This window comes from Syngnathoides biaculeatus, chromosome 3 (genome assembly GCF_019802595.1).
Source record: "Syngnathoides biaculeatus isolate LvHL_M chromosome 3, ASM1980259v1, whole genome shotgun sequence".
NCBI lineage: Eukaryota > Metazoa > Chordata > Actinopteri > Syngnathiformes > Syngnathidae > Syngnathoides > Syngnathoides biaculeatus.
This window is the reverse complement of record NC_084642.1, coordinates 22,013,552-22,037,289: the sequence shown is the minus strand read 5'-3', so window position 1 is coordinate 22,037,289 and position 23,738 is coordinate 22,013,552. Positions and strand designations below refer to the sequence as shown.

Genomic DNA, 23,738 nt, shown 5'->3' with positions numbered 1-23,738 from the left:
ACAAGAGTGGTCTGCAGAGGTGTTAGAACTATAGAGGAATAACATTGATGAGCCACACAATGTAGTTAAAAGAGAGAATAGCAGAGGCTAGACTCAGGACAGACGTATTTGTGAGGAAAAGTGTGGTTTCATGCCCAAGAAAGAATACCACAGATGCATTATTTGCATTGAGGATGTTGATGTAAATGTATAGAGAAGGAGCTATATTGTGTCTTTGTGGATCTATAGAAAGCCTATAAAAGAGTTACCAAGACAGGAACTGTGGTACAGCATATGGAAAGTCTGGAGTGGCAGAGAAGTATGTTAGAATAATTATGGACATGTATGAGGGCAGCAGAACAGTGGTGAGATGTCCTGTAGGTGTGACAGAGAAGTTTATGGTAGAGATGGGAATGCATCATGGATCATCCCTGAGCCCCTTCCTGTTTGCAGCGATGATGCATGGGCTGATTGATGTGGTTAGACTTAAATCCCTGTGGGCTATAATGCACATGGCAGTGTGTTCTGCAGTGAAAGCAGGGAGCAGGTGGAGGAACAGTTAGAAAGGTGGAGGCATGCGCTGGAAAGGAGAGGAACGATGATTCGGTGAAGTAAGACAGAATATATGCATGAATGAGAGAGGTGGAGGGGGAAGAGTGAGTATGGCCTCATCCCTCATGAACCAATCTAATGAAAAGCACAAACAGTTCACGACAATACTACTTCGCAAAGCAGGCCTCAAAGCCAACATGTTCTTTATTGAGCAACCAGTGTGCATTCAATTGCACTTAGATGGCTCTCTTTCCGCTTTCATAACATCCATGATGGAGTCTGTCCTGAGCTCCAGCATCAAAGGTAAACACGTTCAGGTGCTTCCATCATTAACACCGGGATCATAAATAAAAATGTAATCTTTTCCCAACAGCAGCAGCAGTGGCAGCAGGCGGCTCGTTGAATCTTTGACGGCGGCGGCAGCGGGGATGTTTTCGTGTGGAGTTGGAAGATATCACTTTAAAGTTGCTCCACATAGCGAATGGCACCACTCGACAGCAGACAGGGTTTTAATGAATGTTACATTGTGAGAATTAGGTTCGTCCCAGTGTACCCATGATCGAGAATGAGGTAAAAATGACTATGAAAAAGTTTCTATGGAATAAAAAAAATCCTGAGCTGCCTTGGATATGTAACCATAATAAACAGACAAATGCCAACTGTTGTCTTTCCAGTTCTTTTCCTGGGAAGAAAGAGGAGAAATTGCATAGGGACGATGCACAGAAGCACAAAGCAGTTGCTCACACTTGAACTCAAGTTGCATGTTTGTGATAATGAGGTGGCTCCACCTCATTTTTACAAACATACAATTTTGAAAAACAAACCACATGCTCCTTCTAATTTTTCGCAGGATGCCTTTAAATAGGGGTCCACCATCTCTGTCTGGATGGTAAGCTTGAGCACATTGAATGACATTTAAATTGAAGCAGAAACTTGAAATGTTTTCTTCTTAAATAAGTTCAACACCATTATTTTATCTTCCTTCTAGGAAAAAAAAGATGCCGAGAAGTACAACATTAAACGTTTTTTGATTAGAATTCTGATGCTATAAAATACAAAGGGTGTTTCTGTACATGGCAGATCTGCATGGCTATCCTCATTTATGAAAGTAATTTTTTTTCCTCTCATTTACCTTCTACAAGCACGGCATCTTTAAGGTCTTGAAGAAGTAAAGCTTGGCGAGAACAGAAGAAATCCAATTTCAGATGCCCGGTTGGGATCTTATGGAAATCATCTTGAAGAACTTCATTACTTCTTGCTCTCCCTCTAGAGAAGGTGCCAGGGTTAATGTTGGCAGATAGACATTCTTCATGTACTAACCAGCACAAAAAGGAGCATCCTCTAGGATGTTCGTGAAACAGTCGAGACATTTCCATGTAGACTGTTTGGTAGGACACAAAAAGTAGAACTGCCTTTTGCATTTGTACAGTACAGATGAGCCATTGGGCCGTGAACATCATAACTAGCAATCCGTTTGATTGATTGACTGCTTGCTTGATTAATTGCCTTTTGATATGTATAAACACATCCATCAACCCATCAATCACGGCAACGTTGGAGCCTATCCAAACTATCTTCGGGTAGAAGGGGGCGTAGATCCTGAATAGGTTGCCAGCCAATCGCAGGACACACAGGGACAAACAACCATTCACACTCACAACAGGCAATTTGGAGTCCTTAATCAACCTACAATACGTGTTTTTGGGATGTGGGAGGAAACCGGAGTTCCCGGAGAAAACCCTCACAGGTACGGGGAGAACATGCAAACTCCTCACAGCCAGGGCCAGGATTTGAATGCCGGTCCTCAGTGAGGCCAAAGCTCTATAGCTGAGTCACTGCATTAACCCTATTAATTTTGGCTAATTTTACAATCCTGACCAAAAATGGAAGCGTCCAAGTCATTATCTTCTTCTTTTCCTTTCGGCTTGTCCCGTTAGGGGTCGCCACAGCGTGTCATCTTTTGCCATCTTAGCCTATCTCCTGCATCTTCCTCTCTAACCCCAACTGCCCTCATGTCTTCCCTCACCACATCCAAAAACCTTCTCTTTGGTCTTCCTCTCGCTCTTTTGCCTGGGAGCTCCATCCTCAGCATCCTTCTACCAATATACTCACTCTCTCGCCTCTGAACATGTCCAAACCATCGAAGTCTGCTCTCTCGAATCTTGTCTCCAAAACATCCAGCTTTGGCTGTCCCTCGAATGAGCTCATTTCTAATCCTATCCAACCTGGTCACTCCGAGCGAGAACCTCAACATCTTCATTTCTGCCACCTCCAGTTCAGCTTCCTGTTGTTTCTTCAGTGCCACCGTCTCTAATCCGTACATCATGGCCGGCCTCACCACTGTTTTGTAAACTTTGCCCTTCATCCTAGCAGACACTCTTCTGTCACATAACACACCAGACACCTTTCGCCAGCTGTTCCAACCTGCTTGGACCCGTTTCTTCACTTCCTGACCACACTCTCCATTGCTCTGTATTGTTGACCCCAAGTATTTGAAGTCGTCGACCCTCGCTATCTCTTCTCCCTGTAGCCTCAATCTTCCCCCTCTACTTTTCTCATTCACGCACATATATTCTGTTTTACTTCGGCTAATCTTCATTCCTCTCCTTTCCAGTGCATGTCTCCATCTTTCCAATTGTTCCTCTGCATGCTCCCTGCTTTCACTGCATATGACAATATCATCTGCGAACTTCATGGTTCAAGGGGATTCCAGTCTAACCTCATCTGTCAGCCTATCCATTACCACTGCAAACAGGAAGGGGCTCAGAGCTGATCCCTGATGCAGTCCCACCACCACCTTAAATTCCTCTGTCACACCTAAGGCACACCTCACCATTGTTCTGCTGCCATCATACATGTCCTGTACTATTTTAACATACTTCTCTGCCATACCAGACTTACGCATGCAGTACCACAGTTCCTCTCTTGGTACTCTGTCATAGGCTTTCTCTAGATCCACAAAGACACAATGTAGCTCCTTCTGACCTTCTCTTAGTATTTGCATTTCAAAACTATTGGTTTCGAATGAAATCCAAATAGTTGCACTTTTTTTTATCTTATTCTACATTCTCACATTCACATAGTGTGCACATGACTTACATTAAGCCACATAGTTTTTATAAACAAGAGATCTGGCAGTGATAGTTTTTGTTTTGTTTGTTTGTACCTGCTTTCTCCTGAAAAAGTATAAATAAAATATAGCCTCTGCAAAGGTGCCAAGTCAGACCGTTGACACATCATCTGCAGTAGCTACAGGCAAGTGCAGAGAAGACAAATGGCCAAGCAGAAAAGAAAAAATAAAAAGAAAGCATTTGGGATTGTGGCAGGTGACACGTACGGCGGATCACACAATTGAATATGGCAATGGCGGACTCACAAACATGAACTTGCACAACGACGCATGGAAGGTGAGATGGCTATGAGTAGATACAGTATATAAGAAGGTATGAAAATGTCATATCCCGATTTTTGCGAGCTAGTGATCTTTTAGCATCATATTATTGCCGATGTACTTCAAAGAACTGGGAGTGCTACATCTCAAAATATCAGCGATAATGTTCAAAATACTCCCCAAAAATATTGAAACATTTTAAAATATTTGACAAAACAACTACTAGATTGAAAACTAGAAACAACTAGAAGTAGAAAATGCTAAAACAAAAGTACAAAGAAAAAAAATTATCACAAAATTTATACAAGGGAAAAAAATACAAGAATCTAACCCATTTCCCCCCAAAAAATATCAGATACAAGATACAAAACTAATAAAAGAAAAAATAATCATAAATAAACAATGGGAATTTTAGAAAAATATTACTATAAAATTGAAGAAAAAATACAGAGACAGAAAAAAAATTATTTAGTTCAAAATATAAGTAAAATTTAAGAAATGTGGTAAAGAAATGATGATTAAAACATGCAAAGCTGAAAAATCAAGTAAAACTTCAAAATAAAAGCTAGATAAATAAATACATGGAATAATAAAATTAGTTAAATCACAAACTGTCATAAAGCAAGATGGTAAAAAACACAAAACATTCTTGATCCATGTAAAAGCGTCAGTAAGCAATAATTTCAGGCCAGATGTGAAAGTAACGACAACTTGAGCCGATCTTAGGTGTTGTTAGGGGCATGGCCAGGCCACCGCTCTGTGCGGCAGCTCCTCACCTGCGGCTCATTGTCGTAATTGTGGCATGTATTTAAGCTTTGCTAGTTGCCAGGTCGTTGCATGAGACTGCATTAGTCTGCGTGAGTACACAAGCCCCTTGGTGTCATGGTCATCGTTCCTGTGCCACCGTAGCTAAGTCAAGTCCTGTTTTTTGCTTCGTAGTAATCCAACTTCGTTTTCACGATTTTTGACCTTGCCTTTTGCCACATGTTTTTGTGCCTTTGGAGTTTTTGTACTGCTTACCTGTGTATGACCTCTGGTTTGAATTAAACTACCCTCAACATCATGTCACTGCCTCGGAGTCCTGCATTTGGGTCCTCGCCCCTGTCAGATGCCTGTGACAAGCGTTCAGGATGCATGTACAGTAAGTATTTTAAAAGCTATTGGTTGATTTGCATGAAGCCAGTACACTGAAAAAACAGTCCTTTGAATGCACTTCATTTGAACATGTACATAATTATGTCAATTTTAGGACCATTATGATAAGGTCCAGTTTCCTGGTACCAGTAAAACCTTGACCAGGAACTGGATCACTCGCCTTGTATATGATGCACAAACTTTTTTTCATTGTTCGCTGAGATATATTGCTTTGGTGCCGGCTGGTGGTGATGGCCTCACAGTTCTGAGGACTGTGGTTCAAATCCTAGCCCCACTAGTGAGGAGTTTGCATGTTGTCCCTGTGCCTGCATGGGTTTTCTTCGGGTACTCTGGTTTCCTCCCACATCATGATATCCTCTGTGGTAGGTTGATTGAAGACTGAATTGCCCTGAGCTGTGAATGGTTGTTTATATGTTCCCTGTGATTTGCTGGTGGGCAGTTCAGGGTGTACTTGCCTCTCACCTAAAGATAGCCTCCAGCACACCCACGACCCTTGTGAGGATAAGTGGAAAAGATGAATGAATGCTTTGGCACCAATTTTGGCATCTCTTTACCATCGACGTATGTTGAGTGAGGGAAGAAGCGTCATATAGGCATTGCATTGTTCTGTATCCTTAGTTGCAATCTTTTGGCATATACTGTATGTGTGATTAAAAACCTTTTTCTTTCTTTTTGGGAGGCAACAATCACGTTGTTATTGGTGGGATTCTATTCCATGAGAAATGGGGGGAACAGTGTAGTCCAATCGACTGAAAATGAATGTGTAAACCAGCTTCCCTGTGTCTTTTCTGGACAAAGTTTTGATTCCAGGTGGTAAAAAACATCTTTCAAGCCATTTCCTCCTTGGGTACAAGTACGGGTATGACAAATTATTTTTTCTTTTTCTTTTTCACCCTAACCTAAAGTTGAAGGCCTCTGAGGCCTGGCCGAGCTGGATTCATAGAGTAGCACACAAAGGCCACTAAGTCTAAGCTTTTGGCCCGGTTCTATCCCTCTAAACCCACCAATGCCAGCCATCACTCAACCCCCCCTGGCTGGTCAGATGTGCCTCTGCCCAGCTGCCCACTGTGTTAAAGGGCCAGGGGCCTTGTGCCACCGACTTCATTTGCCAAGCTGCCGCACTAAAGTCCGGGACCAGAAGCCACACTTGCTTTTTATAACTTCTTATTTGCGTGACCTGGAAACACTGCAAGATTCTCATTATAAGGTAAAGTGCATTTAATAATCCCTAACTTCCCGAGATATGATCATCACTTCCTGCATGGAAAGATAATATTTTTCAAAAGAACATCTGGGCCAAGTAGAGCGTGAAATGCCCTTTAAAATGGCTTTCCTCTCTTTCCATGGATCCAAAAGATAGTCCCTTGCAAAAGTATTAGAACAGCAAGGTCTAGTCCTTTGTTTTTGTCGCAAACTGAAAACATTTGGGTTGCAGATCAAAAGATAAATATTAGATGAAAAAAAATCAGTATTTCATGGTATTTACATTTCCCCCTCTCCCCTGATGACATTATTTGTTTTGGGTCATTGTCTTGTTGCGTGATGAAGCTTCTGCCAATTAGTCTAGATGCATTTTTCTGTAAACTGCCATACAAAATGGTTTTGTAGACTTCATAATTCATTCTCCTGCTATCATAATGAGTTACATCATCGATATAGACTAGTGAGCCCCTTCCAGAAGCAGCCAGGTATGCCCAAGCTAAGACATTACGTCCACCAGGCTTCACAGATGAACTTGTGTGTTTTGGATCGCAAGCAGATCCTTCCTTTCTGCATACTTTGGCCTTTCCATCACTTTGATAGAGGTTAATATTGGTCCCATCAATCCATAAAACTTTGTTCCAAAACTTGTGTGGCTCATCGTAGTTTTTTGCCAAACACAACTACAATTATTTTTGCAGACGAGTGGTTTACATCTTGTTGATATGGCCTGTATACTTCTCTCAAAGTCTTCTTTGAACAGTGGATTTTGAATACCTCCATCTGCTGGTCTGTGGAGGTTGGCTGTTGTCTTTGAGTGTTTCTTCACAGCTTCTCAAAATGTTTCTGTCATCATACCTTTGGCCAACCTGTTCAATTTCTGTTTCTCAGTACACAAGTAGCTTCTTTGTTTTTCAGGACATCGCAAATTGTTGTATTGGCTTTGCCCAATGTTTCTGTAATAGCTCTGATCGATTTTTCCCTCTTCTCTCAGCTTCAGAATGTTTTGTTTTCCTCCCATAGATGCCTCTCTGGACTTCATGTTGCAGTTTTCACAGGTGAAAGTCAATGTAGTCTAATGTTTAAGAACTCAATCTAAAAGGCAAGACCTGAACCAATATAAACCTATTCCACTACTTTTATTCACTTGAAAAGTGGGTGGCCTCAAAGAGAAGGTGCTACACCCTATGTTGTTTCACACATCTAGATTTAAGCACCATGAATTCAAAGATGTAATTGTGAACCTTTGTCGCATGTTATCCATTTGATCTGCATCCCAAAAACAAATGAATTAATCTTGTCGTTCCAAAATATTTTTTAAAAAGGTCAATAAATTGCGTTTTTTACGCTTTTTTTCTTGATTAAAACTTACTTCAAACAAATTTTCAGACACGTTCAAACTGGAAAAATAAATTTAATAATAATAAATGTGGTCATGATTGTGGTCATGGCCCCGAAAGATTCATATAGTAATGCCCCAGGAATTTACTGAAAATTTAGCACTGGACATATAAAAGTCTCAAAAAGACATTTAAAATGAAAATTGAATAATTAGGGTTTTAAGAGGCCATTTTATTGTAATTTCATCAATTTCCAGCTGTCCTTTTTTTAATATCCTACTTAGTTTGTAAGATTGCAAACAAATTAGAAAGACAGTTCCCAAGTCAATCGTTTTGAGATATCATCAACTATGTTAATTTACAGACAATATATCTTACCATAGCTTTCAGAAGGCTTTTATAGATTCATTTGTGACCCTTAACAGTTTTGTGATATTTTAACAGTTCTTAATTATCAGAATTCTGTGAGACTTTTGTTTTATGCATGTTTCAACTCAAGCAATGGTTCTTGACAATAATAATAATTAAAAAAAAATCAAAACGGGTATGTTTCTTATAGAGCAAAGCAGCTTTAATGGACTTCTATGATCTCATCAAATTTAGTGGACTCTCTTTGAGAGGCATTAGCATGGGGTTCTCATTCGTTTTTCTCCATCGTATCTCCAATAAAATCATAATTTGTGTGGTATTATAAGTAGGCTGCATTTCACTTTGTTGTGACATTGATGAAGATCAGATCTCCTTTTATGACTAATTCATCCAGAAATCCAAGTAATATTCCAAAGCCTCTCCACACCTTTTCATGCATCTGGTGGTGGAAGCAACGAGCTCATTTCTTTGCATTTCGCCCTTGATGAAATTTGCTGGTTTGCGCAGTGACAAGCCTGTGCATATTCAAAAATATAATTACGCCACAGAACGCTTGCCTTGCCATGCCTCCCTTAACGAGTCCGAAAATGCAAATCAGCTCTAGGTAATCTATTACTCCGTTCCAACGGACACATTTTTGGCACTGCTCCCTGCTTACAGGTGATCAAGTGGCAAGTAGTTTTTCCCCATCTGGCTGCACCAGGCCGTTTATTAACCGCCGCGATAATGACACACCTGAGGTCCATCCTTCACATCAACTGCATGCTGGAACTTTGTGCATTTCTACGGCAATTTAGCGAAAGGGAAAGAAGGGTCGGGCCACCTCCTGATTAAACCTCGCTCAGGTTGACTTTGTCGTTTTCCATGGCGTTCCGCCCTGCTGTTAGCTGCTGGGGAACTTTGGAGCCCACCGACATCGGCATATGGCTGGGACACTCTCATGCCGGGAGAAATTCGTCAGCTTGTAAATTGCCTTAAAGACGACGACCCCATTACAAGGAAATAACAGAACGGGCTAATCCTTTGAGATCTGTGCAATCCACACAAATCAATTAATAATCTAATTGTGTTTAAGCCTTCACAAATAGAGCAAAATGAGTGCTTTTAATTAAAAGCTGTGCCATGATCAACACACTTGTAGATTAGGGACGGTATTACAGAGCTTTGTCAAGGTGTGAAAAATACTTCACAATAAGAGAAATCATATGAATAAAAGTTGAAAATTAAAATAATTTGAAAATATTGAAAAATTGTGGTCTTTGTTTTAGTGGATAAAAAGAATCCATCATATAAAAGATTTAATGTTAATGCCCTATATAATGTATTTGTACTACCGTACTTACTATTCAAACTGAGTCCTTAATACGTTTTCACCTTTACTGCACATGCACAACAATGCAGCAGTTCCCATGACCACCATTATACTAATGGGAGTGGAACCAGTCAAAGCTTTATGGACATTTGAACTATCTAAAAAGAACCAAAGTAATAATGCTCAAAATATTACTCCAAAAATAACATTTAAAAAATGTTGAATAAAAATGAAAATTGGAAATGGTATTGTATGTGCCTAGTATTGGGAAGAAAATTATCCATCCATCCATTTTTTTAGCTGCTTATCCTCACAAGAGTTGTGGGAGTGCTGTGCTGTGAGGCCAACGCTGTAACCAGTTGTTCCACCGTGCAATCTTAGAATTCTCTGTGGAAAATTTCCTATATCCCAGCAGTGCTTACAAACCCGACACAGCTCGTGAGGACAGGTGTGTAACCAACACTAGTTCCCATCTGCAGTTTGTAGCTTCCACATCATTTTGAGGAGGAACAAAAGAGCGAGCAAAGAGTCTCTCTGTGTTAACACAAAACATTGGTGAACTGATACTCTGTATCCCTCGCTGAGGGTTCTTTTTTGGAGACAAAGTCGTACTTGACAGAACTCTGCGACTCGCCGTCTGGGACTAATGCATAAGAAATGGAAATCAGCATCTCTTTGTTGACTGTTGTTCCCTTTTGTCACAGCTGATTAATTAAACATTCAGGAAGGCTCAGTTGTTTGCTTGAAAGACTTGTCGCTCTCCAGCTCGCTCTCCGACCGACGACTTTCCTGCCACTAAGTTTTCCTCAAACACTCCAGGTATAAAAAAAAAAAAAAAAAACAATAGCGTATCTCAAAAGGACAGAACATAAAATACTTGGCTATCAACCACTTGGCTATGCGACATACCAGAACAACGAAAAATGTTCCTCGCTTTGTAGATCAACAGAAATGCGCTAATTTTATTTCCTGGTCATATGCTATTTGTCACTCTTTTCTGGAAAGAATTGGTAAGGTAAAAATCATTAAAAGTTTGGCAAACGTCCATTTATTATTGCTTTTCCTGGTTAGCGTTGCGGTAGCCTATCGCAGCTGACTTTGGTCAAAGGGCGTGATACACCCGGAACTGGTTGCCAGTCAGTTGCAGGGCACATATAGACACAAAACCATTTGCACTCACATTTAGACCAACCACTGAGTGAGAACTGAACTCCTGCTGCCTTCACCAAAGTCAGCCAAGTGTACCACTAAACTATCAGTAACTACTTTGGCAAACAACATTGGGGAACTTCAGGCAATGCAACAGGAAAGGAAGAGGTGTTTATGATCAAATACTCAACCGAGCTGCCGGCACCTTGTTGCTGCCCCCAGATATAGAAAAAAATCTGGATAGATATAAACAGAAATCTTTTAAAAGCATCAAAGGTTTGGGGAAAAACATTCCATCACCAAAACCATTTTTAGTTGGTAACATGAAATTTAGTTGGCATTTCTTTTTGAGTAGACACAAAAATAAGTCTGAGGAGCCCATGGACAAAACGGAAGTCTGCTATTTTGGTTTGAAGCAGCCATTTTAGGGTTGTCACTTTGAAGGGGCTAAGGTTAATTTCCCGTACAGCAGAGAGGAGTTGACAGCTAGAAAATAAAAGAAAAGGAAACGACACACAGATCGGGACTCATATCAATTGTGCTTTTGGATAACCAAAGAGCGGGAGGGGGGAATGTCTATCAATGCAAAATTGATTGAATTAGATTACAATTTACATTTTGAAGGGGTCATGGGCATGAACCCAAATATTGACTCAATAGCGGCTCCTGGAACTATTGGATAATGAAGCAACATGACATTTGGTCAGCATGCCTGCCATGAGAGGACACACAAAAACGTGTGAAGGAATCATGAATGTATGACACAAACTGCTTTTTTTTTCCCTGCCGGATCTGTTTGGCCACTTCCCTGCTAGCCCCTAATACAAAAAGCCACTAAGTGCCTATAAAGTCCACAGGAAGAATGGAGAGCAAGTGAAGTGGCTGCTGATGAACTCGAGCTCATCTGTGCAGCGTCTCCGTGCCGAGCAGCATTTCAATGTAATTACAGTGCGGCACTAACGAGATGCCGCCGCCATTCCAGACAATGCAGAGCTCACTGCAACGCTACCCGCTGTGCGCGAAGCCACCTGTGTCGAACAATCAGACATCTAATCTGGACCGTAAAAAAGGCTGCCTCTCTCTTCCCTGACGACGCCACATTGGCTGTCAGTTCCACTCCAGACCTCATCAGCGTGGTCGCGGCCAGGCATCAAGCGTATTCACTCGCTATCAGCCAGCGTGCCGAGAAACGGACTACAACGCTTGGCTTTTATCTGTCGAGCACTGCAGCTATATAGCAAATCCCCCCTCAATGAATGTCACCAGAAACCCCCACCCCCCAACCATGCAGGAAGCGCTCATCCCCGGCACTGGATGAGATATGTGACACGGGGCCAGCGAGGTGGCCATGTTTCCTGTACGCTGAGGAGCATGGGGGTTAATGGGAAATGAAGGAGAAAGACCTTTTGTTCTTCTTTCTAAAAGGCGCACTCAGATAAGACGTGTGACTTTTCTCTGACTTTCATTTTCCCCGCTATGCCGGCCATTTTAATTGCCACACCACAATAGACTGAAGTCGAGGGCGAAGGTAAAGAACGCCTTTGAGGTTGGAAGTCGTTTGTTCGGGTAGGTAGGTTGGTTAATTAAGAGGGGTTAATATGCATTAAAATGTGGATTAATTTGGCCATTTGAAGGGCTTCCCCATACTCACTGGAATTGTTTTTTTTTTTTTTTTAAGCTCTGGTTGCCATTTTCAATAAGCAACATGACATTTGGTGAACGGGTCTATCTTGAGTGGATGTAGAAAAAAAAAAAAAGTCTCACGACATGCTTGAGAAGAGACGTAATTTGTCATTTTAGGGTCATTTTGGCCTCGCTCAAAAAATTGCCTGTTGTACTCCTAATATGTTCACACACAAAAAAAAAAAAAACTGCTCCCCAGAAGCCATTTTCACTTGGCAACGTTAAATATGGTAGATATGTCCGTCATGAATGGACCCAAAGTTTCAAGAACTCATGTAACAAAAGACATAGTAAGTCCGCCATTCTTTTGGAAGTGAGAGAGTGTAATCGGCACTTTCTCCTTAGCGGATTTCAGAAAGTTCCGCTGTTGTGGTTTTGTAGAAGGCCACCTAACACAAGGGGGTTCAAACAAGGAAAAGCGACACTTGGCGACGGTGTCCTCACTCGACTCGTCCAGTGTCAAAGCTGTATAACGATGCTCTGATCTCCTTCTAAAGGAGACCCCCCGCCGCTCGGGGGTCCGCGTGGCAACAGACTGAGACACTAGCGGGGGCCTTTTGCCAGTCTCATATATGCATTAGAATTGTGTGATCACACCATTGCACTCCTTTGAATGCATGACTGCGAATGAGAATATGAATCTATGAATATATTAGCATTGAGTGAGATGAGGATTGCGTGCCCGGCTTGCGGCCCAATGAGAATGTTAGCTTGTGGCAAATAGCATCCATCGGTGACCCAGTTTGGGAGGGGGGTTGAGAGCCGCAACTCAGACCAAACATTCTAGGAGATGCCGAAAATCACATATTTTATAAACATATATATTTGTGGCATATAGCATTTTTATGCCAAAGTAACTGGGAGAAATGTGAAGAAATTCATTTGTAGGAAAGTTATATGAATAATGATTGGGGTAAGTAATTTACCCTATAAATCCAAAGATAATGTATATATAATGCAAGAACTTTGGAGCCCTTTATATCATGACTGTAATGTCTTTTTTTCCTTGAAAAACCTGATGTATTAGTACAGATCCTTGTAATGCACGGAAATCCATTGGACAGCAGTAATTCCCTAAGCAAACGGCTTTCAACAGACCTTCCGAGAATGCCACATTTGAAAAATGAGACGCATCTTATTTTGAAGATAGTGTTTGTCAAATTTAAAGAAGTTGCGCTAAGAACAAGTTCAAACATTTTACTGAAACAATGCAAAGAGTTGCTGGGTTATTTGCAAAGTGAAATTACTCAATATTTTACAACCAGTGTTTTAGTAGAACTGTGTAAAAAATGTTTTTAAAAAAACTATAAAATCTGAGACAGCGGGTCTAAAAGCACAAGAAACTCCAAGTAAACCAGTTGTTATTTTATGTTTTTCTTACATTAAACACATAATGAAGTGTTTTGATTTTTCAATCAAGCTAATAAAATGTTTAAATTACATTAATTGGTACATGACAGGGCAAGGAGGAATGACTAGTTACACCGTTGGCCTCACAATTTTGAGGACCCGGCAATCCCAGCCCCGCCTGTGTGGAGTTTGCATGTTCTCCCCCTGCCTGCATGGGTTTTCACCTGGCATCCTCCCACATCTCAAAAACATGAATTTATTGGACACTCTAAATTCCCTGTAGGTGTGACTGTGAATCCGACTGTTGTGTGTTTCTCTGTCCCCTGTGATTGGCTGACCCCTAACCCAGTTCAGGGTGTACCGTTCTTCCTCCTCAAAGATAGCTTGGATAGGCTCTGGCACTCCTGTGACCCTCATTAGGATAAGCAACTCAAAAAAATGGATGGGTGGACGGATGGAGAATTACCAATTTTGTGTTTGGATGGAAAACAAAAATACTGCATTGACAATGTTTTGAAAATGGTTATGATGAGCAACTCTGGAAAGAAGAAGAAGAAGATGATGATGATGATGATGAAGAGGACGAATGAACCCTCACTGCAAAGAGCGGCAAAAGCTCAGAGACTCATGATGATAAGGAGGCCTCAAAGTGCTAGAAGAGGACACAACAGAACCAAAAGATGCAACCAGCAAGGGGCAAAGTGAAAAGGAATGCATTTCATTGAAAAAAAAAAAACAGTTTGAACCTCGACTCTGATGATAATCTTGACTGGACAGAGAATGTGTATCTCAAACACTTTTGGGGAAATTGCAACAGGAACTTGCACGGGAAACAAACTTCGATAGGATGCCAAAAATGGAAAGTCAGTGAACACTGAGTAAAATTGACCAAAGTCTGGAAAATATTTTGCAACTGTAATAATATTTTCATAATGACACACTTCACTGCCATATTCTTCTTATTCTTATTCATATTCTTCTTATTATTGCTAAGACATTTTATTTGACCATTCTTCAACGTGGACAAAGGACCAAAAAAGCATAGAAACGCATGATATTGTTTGGCCTACGTACTGTCTTGAATTCTTTGGGCCCGCCTCCTCATGCGAGGACCGAATCTCAGTGTTCCCACTCAGGAAACCCACACCCCTTCATCATCCATAAAACATTACATCCTGTTTTTTTTCTTTCTCATCCTTCCATAAATATCTCATTAGTTTGTGCTCCAGTGTATATATCACATGACTCACTGAACACGTGACAATGCAATAACAAAAGGTCGCATTTTGGCACTTTTTTTTGCCAGCCTGCTAGCTGCGTATGTTAATGTATTAAAGATTCCTGGTGATTTTTTTTTTTTTTTTTAAATTATGAGTAACTTTTTTTACAATGTATGACAGAGCAGGACTGCCTACTTTAGCATGACTCAGGTAAGCCAAAGAAAAAAAAACAGTATTCAATAGTGTCACTTGAATAGCATCCTCAAGCACCAATTCTCAGTCATTATTGATAATTTTGTTGAGCTTCAAACAAGCCAACGTACATTTCTGGATTCTGAAAGGTTGAGTACAGAATAAACCAGGCGCAAGCGCAAGCCACACATGCCAACTCCACAAAAGATGGAGGCTGCAGTCAAGATTTGATCCCCAAACCTTAGTCAACCATGCTCCTGTGAAGCGGAAGACAGTGGTGGCATGAATTGGAATTTAATTTACTATGTTACCACGCTTGTAACTCAAAACACTCGTATATCAAACCATCTTTGGTCATAGAGAAATTATTGAAAATGGCAAATATCTGTTCCAGCTGCCAGGAAAAGCCCAAATAAATTTATTGTAATGTGTTTTGTAATGTGAATGATCAGATTATATCGTATAAAACTCTATGTGAACAATATAGTTATCCAGCACCATAAATCAATAGAAGATACAGATTTCAAAAGTTGCTTCATTTTGATAAATTAATTGCACCTCCTTCTGGTGTGTACATCTTGCCCACCATAGGGCACAATAATACACTCATGCACCAAAAAGAAGAGGTCCACCCAACTACTCTTAGTGACTCTCTAAACTGCAGTGATATTACTCATTTTTTGCAGAGGAGAAATAATATATGCTTGTCTTCTTGTAGAATCATAGAGCGTAATGGAACTGGCACAGAAACTACCTTTTTTTTTGTTTTTTAAAGAGTAAGAGGATATGTTCCCGAGAAACAAAAAACTAATTGGTGAATCCTCAAATAGTCAACCACTAAGAGGAGAGGATTACTGTAAAGTAAAAGGCAATTAAAGTCACCAAAATCACGTTGCATTAATTTGATTTACTTTGTCCTCATTTAATAATCGTCCGCCCCAGTTCTCTTACAAATAGTAACGTCCCGGTGCTCTTGTGCTCATTATTTTGATGCTGGGGCCACACATTAGAGTGCGATTGTGACTCACCGACCGCCGACATCTCGGCAACGGCTGCCCGATAAGGACCCTCGATGAACTGTGGTGGATTGTCGTTGATATCTTGCACTTTGATGATGAACTCGGACGGTGGCTCCAGCGGCTCGTCAGTGTCGGCGTTAATGACCTGAGCCGTGAGGGTGTACTCGGCCTTCTCCTCGCGGTCCAGCCTCTTCATGGCGTGGATATCGCCGGTAAGCTCATTGATGGCGAAGATGGTGCCGGCCCCCTCGCCAGCCAGCACATACTTAATGCGCTTGCCACCTACGTCCAAGTCCGTGTGGAGCTGTAAGAGAGAGGAAAACCGATGATGTCCCGAGCCAGCTCATTAGGTACATTAAAGACTAAAATGTCTCAGATGGTCAAGAAAAACACAAGATTGGTTCTTTGTCGAGTGGATTGTCTTATCCTTCCAAAATCTAAAATTTAAAAAAAAAAAAAAAAAAGAAAAATTTCTTAGAAGACCAAGACTACTTCTTCCATCAAGTAGGACCTAAAAACAATAAGTGGCTCCCCAAGTACCACCTCGATCTAAAAAAATATATTTAACATTCTAAACCACTGTAACAATGCTGAGTTTGAACATCAGTGCAGCTCTCAAACTAGAAAAAAATGAGAACCTTTACTGACATAATGATTCAATTGAAATATATTCCACACAATATTAAAAGTATGAAAGTACATTTTTTAAACCTTTATCCAGCCAGGAAGAAAAAACCTCAGTGAGGTCAAAATTCTCTTTTACAAGAGTGTCCTGGTCAGGACAACCAACATACAAGAAAAAACGATTTGACAGGACAAGCTAAAAACTATCAGATAAAGAATCATAACAACAATCAACAGTTTGCCTGTGTGTCAAACAGACTCTTTAAAACTAATTCAAGTGAACCATTTCTGTTTGTTTGGAAGCAAACATTTATAAAAGACTACTTAAACACAAATATATTTCAATGGGACTCAACAAACGTACTATGCTGGACTAAAAGTTAAAGCTTTAAACCACTTTAACATGATGCGCAATTTGAACGTTTGATTCAACGATTCTTCCGCTTACCACACTGAGAATCATCTCTAAAGCATCATCAAACACTAACATAAGCTTAGTTGAGGCCCCTTAATTATCTGTGTTGTATATCCAAACCCCAACATTGGGTCCATTGATCACTGAATAAGTCTTTGATGTTGAAAAAAAATGGTAACATTAGGGTTAATTGTAGACTAAACTGTGTTTGGTGTTTGCAAATATGTGAATACTAGCTCCGCTGTGGGCTGAATATCAATTGTTGGCTAAATATTATCAAAAGCCCAACTTCAGGTCTACTGTACGTCAGACTTTAAATGTCTTTGATGTCTTCAAATGTTAAATATTTTGCACGGACAGAGAGAGAAGTACAATAGATAGATAGATAGATAGATAGATAGATAGATAGATAGATAGATAGATAGATAGATAGATAGATAGATAGATAGATAGATAGATAGATAGATAGATAGATAGATAGATAGATAGATAGATAGATCTACATTAGTAGCAAAACACTTTGACAATTGACTTTCAACAGTCATAGGAAATCAATCACAAAAACTGCCTTTTACGATCTGTAGAACATATCTTAACTGAAGGCTTGTATGTGTCAAGCAGACCAGGAAAAGCTCAGCCAGGCTTTTATCACAACAAGACTTGATTATTGTAATGGTCTTGTGACTGGACTCCCCAAAAAGAGAATTAAACAGCTGCAGCTCATTCAGAATGCTGCAGCTCAAGTTCTGATCAGAATAATGAGGTCGGAGCATATAACTCCCCTTCCTTACAGTGGCTTCCAGTCAGCTTTAAAATACAATTGAAAGTTCTGCTACTGATCTATGAATCACTAAACGGCTTAGGTCCTGAATACATGAAATTGTGTATGGTGCTGACAAAACACCAATCTTGAGCACGTTGATGACTAAGCTGTCTTTTATATTTACGTAAACCTATACTTCAGGTTAATTGAAGACCATAACTGCGCTATTATTTAAAACATGAACTTTGGTTACACAAAACAGTCATAAATTAGCTTTTAATGTTTACAAAAATCCTTAAAGTAAGTTCACCAGGGACCTGTTGTTTACAAAATTCTAATATTAAGATAATTTAAAATTATATCAAATCAAATGTATTTAAATACGATTAAAATTCTATTAAACTATAAAACTAAGTTGACGCTATATATAAACAGATTCTCTCAGATCTTGGAAATCTGAAATGCCTTTGTAGATTACAAAAACACCTACATTACACTGTATTTTTTGTCTTTGATGTTTGCAAAATGTAAAATAAAAGTATGTTGTGGGTGCCAGGTTATATGATATTAATATCAAGAATGATATTCATATAGAAGACACAGCACACGCTCATAATACCTATGAAAAATTATTTGACAAAAACATCATCATCATGCATCATCTATAAATCTTTGAACAAAACCTTTTAAACTTTTCAAATGATCACTTCTGCAACATTCCTAGGAAATCCCAACATTCCATCGCTATATCTATTTTTAGAACACGCATTACATGGGCACCATGTTGGAGAGCACTCCTATGGAATGTCTTCAAGTGCTTACAAAGGAATTGAGTGAACAGGAAGTTGATTTGACTGTTACTCTTCATATTACTTCACTCCTCTTAACCCCAAAAGGTGAGGAACTTTTTTTTTTATACCTCCAATCTGACAATGTTACATGTTGTTTGTTCAGGCAAGAGTCTCATTGGCCACAACAGCACGATGGAGGAATGTTTCGAGCTTCTGCCTTTGCGATTTGCGATTAGTTTTATCCACCCAGAGAACAGACGAGACTCTAAACTGCCTTCAAAGGCTAACATTCACTTCTGCAATGTTTATAAAATCTCAAACGCTAGGTGAACTGTAGCCCCTCACTTTGCCTTTGATGTTAACAAAAATGCCAATGTTATGTTCAGAAAGATTAAATTGACTTTGATTCTTACAAAATGCCCATGTTAGGTTTACTAAAGACTAAACTGTCCTCAGTGCTTACAAGTATGATCGAACATTGGATTATTTGATTATCTTTGTTGTGAACAAAAATGCATATATGAGGTTCTTTGGGAACTAAATCATCATTGATGTTGACAAAAAAGCAAAAATTGGGTTAGTTGAAGACTAAATTGGTTTTGTATGTTAACAGGTTCACTAAACTTTAGTGTTTTAAAAAATTAAAGCTTCTGATTCCTTGAAAACTATAATGCCTTTGATATTTGTAAAGACACTAACATCTTTGATGTTTCCAAAAGTACAAATACTTTAATACGTTCATTGAAGATAAAATTGTGAATAAATATTTAGAAAAACTCATTAAAATGATTGGTGTAGTACTGAATTATTATCTTGGATGTTTAAAGAAGTGTATGTTTGGTTCCAAGAAAACCAAATTTGAAAAAAAAAATTAAAATCAAAAAATTAAATCACCAATGTAAGGTTAATTGAAGACAAATAAGTATTTCATGTTAAAAAAAAGTTTGTTTGGTTATGTGAAAAATATATCTTTGGGTGTTGCTGAAGTTAATCATCGTTAATGTTCACAGAGAAGTTTACATTAGTCTTGAAGACTGAATTATATACGCTCACATGTATGACAGGTTTGTTCAGGACACTCAATTGTCCTCAACATTTGCAATAACTAATAACTTTGACCAAGCGAAATACGATTTGGTCGAACCGTACTAATTTATTCATAAGGTGTTTGGGCTTATATAGGCTCTATTTTCATAGCAACTGAGGCAGGGCATAAATAACGGTGTGTCATTGTTTTCGCGCTTACTATGTGGTTTTGCTAGACTAGTTTATGTCATGCGAGACATTCTGGTGGAGTGAAGGAGTTGACAGCCCTGTGGGGTAAACTTGCGACTGCTGAGACCACGTCTTTGTCTTGCTCATCCAGCCATCCGTCCATCCATTTTCTAAACCGCTTATCCTGACTAGGGTCATCGGTGTGCCTATCCAAGCTATCTTTGGGCTAAAGGTGGAGTCCACCTTGAACTGGTCAGCAGTCAATTGCAGGTCACATAAAAACAAAATATAACCAATCGCACTCACATTCACACATATGGGCAATGTAGAATATTCAATCAACCTGTTTTGGGGATGTGGGAGGAAACCAGAGTGCCCGAAGGAAACCTAGACAGGGATGGGGAGATCATGCAAACTCCACACAGATGGACCCAGGATTTGAACCCAGGTCATCAGAACTGAGAGGCAAATGTGCTAACCCTTGGGCCGCCATAAATCAACTTCCTGTCAGGGTTTTAATTCCTGGTCTACTGTTTAGAGACTGTCCACTATACTAATGAGCAACCGTGGCCTTGCGCCATTTAGGTTAATTTGATCAGTTCACAGGGAGGCAGCTACTGAGTTCCGAAAATGTGTGGTGGATGTCAGACAGATTTCATTTATTGTAACTATTACAGTTTTTAAATCAACCCACATTATAGTTTTTCAAATGATCCCACTGTCTGGCATAGCTATGTGGGTGTGTGGGGGACACACAAATAATCACGTATGTACATAAGGTCCGCGACTGCCAGTAGTTATCCTCAGCTCACTCTCTACAATGGACCGGGGGATCCCCCACCTCATCCACCACACACAAGCATAGTTATTGTTTGGCACCCTCTTTGATTCACCAATGTATTTTTTATTTGACGTAAACTAACTCTAATAACAAAAACGCAGATTCACGCCGCCTGCCATGCTGGATTTTACTCTGGTTATGAAACTAGACTTGCTTTTCTCTAAATCAAATGGGACTGACTCCAGTGATGTCATGTGTATTTTACAGCCAAAAAAAAAAAAAAAAAAGAAAATTAAGCTCAAAGGTGCACTTTGAAAAACATCAACGTTCAGCAGCTTTAATTGAGTTTCCTGTCACAGCATTGTCAACGTCAGCCCTACTGCAAGAGCCGATCATGCAGCAGAAAGGCGAAAACCTAAAAAAATAAATAAGCAAAACGATGACCCCCGACACCGGTCCACAGAAATCCACTTTGGCCCTGAGGCGACATTTTTTTTCAGACACTGACAAAGCAACATTCACTTAAATTGTCTCACCTTGCACTTTTTGTTTGCCTAATTACGGCATCATTCCACATGAACGATGTGGCTCATTAGAGGAAAAACGCCTCGCTACATCCTGCATGCTGAGAAACTCTTTAAACGGACGCAAATTAATGACAGCTTGTCATTGTCTTTTTTTCTACAGATACACAAAGTATATTTATTCTTTGCCGATGGCCAAACAGTTTGCAAGTCCCCAGTGCAAGGTACATAGGATTATTTTAGTGCACATATTTTTTTAAAGCCTTCTGCACTCATACAGTACACACTGTATACAGCATACACTATATTTTGGGTTTGTTGAAGATTCATTCATTCATTCATTCTCCATACTGCTTACCCTCACTAGGGTCATGGGTGTGCTGGAGGCTACCTCAGCTGATTCTGGATGAGAGGCGGGGTACTCTCTGAACTGATAACCAGCCAATCGCAGGGCACATATAAACAAACAACCGTTCACACTCACATTCAAACCTACGGGCAGTTTAGAGTATCCATATTACCTACCATGCATGTCTTTGGGATGTGGGAGGAAACTGGAGGCCTGGGATGAAACCCACGAAGGCATGGGGAAAACATGTAAGCAGGTGAGGCCAGATATGAACCCGGGTCCTCAGAACTGTGATATTTTCATTGGTTTAAACGATGACTAAGTTGTCACTTTGCAGAATAAAAAAAAAAAACAGATATGTACGACTGCTGTTTTTGTCTATGTCCCCTGCGATGAGCTGGCAACCAGTTGAGGGTGTACCCCGCCTCCTTGCCGATGATAGCTGAGATAGGCTCCAGCACTCCCACGACCCTTGCGAGGATAAGCAACTCAAAAAAATGGATCAGTGGAAGTATGTTGTTTAAAGACATTAATGAAAGTCATTAATTGCAATTACCTAGCAAGAGCTATATTGTGTATTCGTACTAACAGGTTTTGTTGTTAGCAACAGGCATACATAACATTTAAAGGAGAGTTTAGCACTCTACGTAGTCCTGATGGTTTTCAGGATGAAAATTTGTGTGAAGGCCAAAGGTGGAAAATGAAGTTTGAACTGATGGAATTGGAGAAGTTAGTAAATGAGGGAAAAAAAGCACACTACTGAGTTACAGAAAATACGTAAATCTATCGCGCTGATAATTTTGTGGAAGCCAGCAACTGCATAAAGTCAGACTGCCTTGTGAAAAGCCAACTACGTTGAAATGAAAGAGACATAAAAGGAAATGCGGCGTTGAAAGTTCTGTCATCGGTGATATGGCATCACTCCTTGTTGTAACGTGCTCCAAGTCTGTACTCACTATAGATTATTCATAACCCCCAAAATTGGCATTGGTGTATAGACCATGTGTTGCGATTAATTTTTGTTGGCATTTCAAAGTTATCTAAGTTGTGAATGATGCTTGTAAATGCCTGTTCATTAGTTTGCTTCCTCGCACTTTAAATCATCTTTATTGTCTACGAATATACATCTTTTTTCATTTGATTTTTACAAAAACATTGGTGCTAGGTTCATTAAAGGGCTACCAAAGTCCATGAAACCGGCCACCTGGAGGAGGCCGTTTTCTGAAGCGCATCGGTGTGAGACGTGTCCCGTCAACCAGGCCGTTCTTAGGTGGACCCATGGGCCCAACGCCACCACTTACTTGGCTAAGTCAAGGTATTCAGCCCCCATGGTGCAGGCCCAGCAATTGTAGAACAGTTCTGACAGTCATTGTGCTTGCAAAACAATGTCAATGCACTTGCTTGTGTCCGCAGGCACACACCCCTGGGAGTTTTCCGCTGGGTATGGTGCCACTCACTCATTGCGACAAATACAGCAACTTATGACTGTACAAATTTCTTGGGCGCCCCCTCACTCACACTCTAGTCCTATAGACATTTATAATATACATAGCCACTCCCACCACAATTAAGTTGTACGGCCAGGTTCACAACCCTAAAGACTTGTCCTCTTTCCCTCACAGGGGGCAGCACTATTGCCCCATACAATACTCATATCTAATGTCATTGTTCTAAGTACATAATAATTTGCTTTCCTCATCTTTACAGCTTCTGCTTTGTTTTTTGTAGCATTTTTTCGTGCACTATTTTGTTAATTTTCCACCCTCCTTTTTTGTCACTCCCATCTAAAAACCTTGTTCTGTTCGACTGATCAACTTTGATTTTCAATAAATACCCATCAAAATACAAAGAAATGACACCGGCATCTTAAAAAGTCAACAGGCATAACAAGAATATAGACCCTCCTTTCTGCTTGACCTAACAACTGGGAAAAAAAGATATTTGTTTTTGTAATGTAACTACAAAAAAGATGAGATCCAACAACAAATCATGACCTGCAGTGTGAATCTACTCGAGATTGTCTCTACAGTGTGTTGACATAAACATCATGTACACTACGTTCATTGAATGTTACATTGTCTATATTTCCAAAACCAGGTACACTTTGTTTATAAATACACATAAACTTGGTTATACTAACCTGTCTCATGTTTACAAAAACCGGGACACTTTATAATTGAAGATGTCAAACCATCTTTGATGTTCACCAATGCTACATTGGGTTCATTAAGAAAAAAAAAAAAACAGTTCCACAGAATTTTTTAGAACAAGTTGTCAAAAGCACTGGATTCATTGAAGACCAAATAAACAATTTCCATCACTTTTCCTCCCACCCACACATGCGTGCACTCTCTCAACCACCCTG

The 23,738-nt window shown here is 39.9% G+C and overlaps 1 protein-coding gene across 1 annotated transcript in view; it reads right to left on the bottom strand.

Annotated features, from left to right (window-relative positions):
• cdh8 (cadherin 8) overlaps positions 1-23,738 on the bottom strand; it is a 149,785-nt gene that overhangs the window by 80,629 nt on the left and 45,418 nt on the right. The window contains exon 3 of the mRNA XM_061814818.1: positions 15,921-16,215. Within this exon, the coding sequence (XP_061670802.1) occupies positions 15,921-16,215 (295 nt within the window). The remainder of the gene's footprint in view (positions 1-15,920; positions 16,216-23,738) is intronic.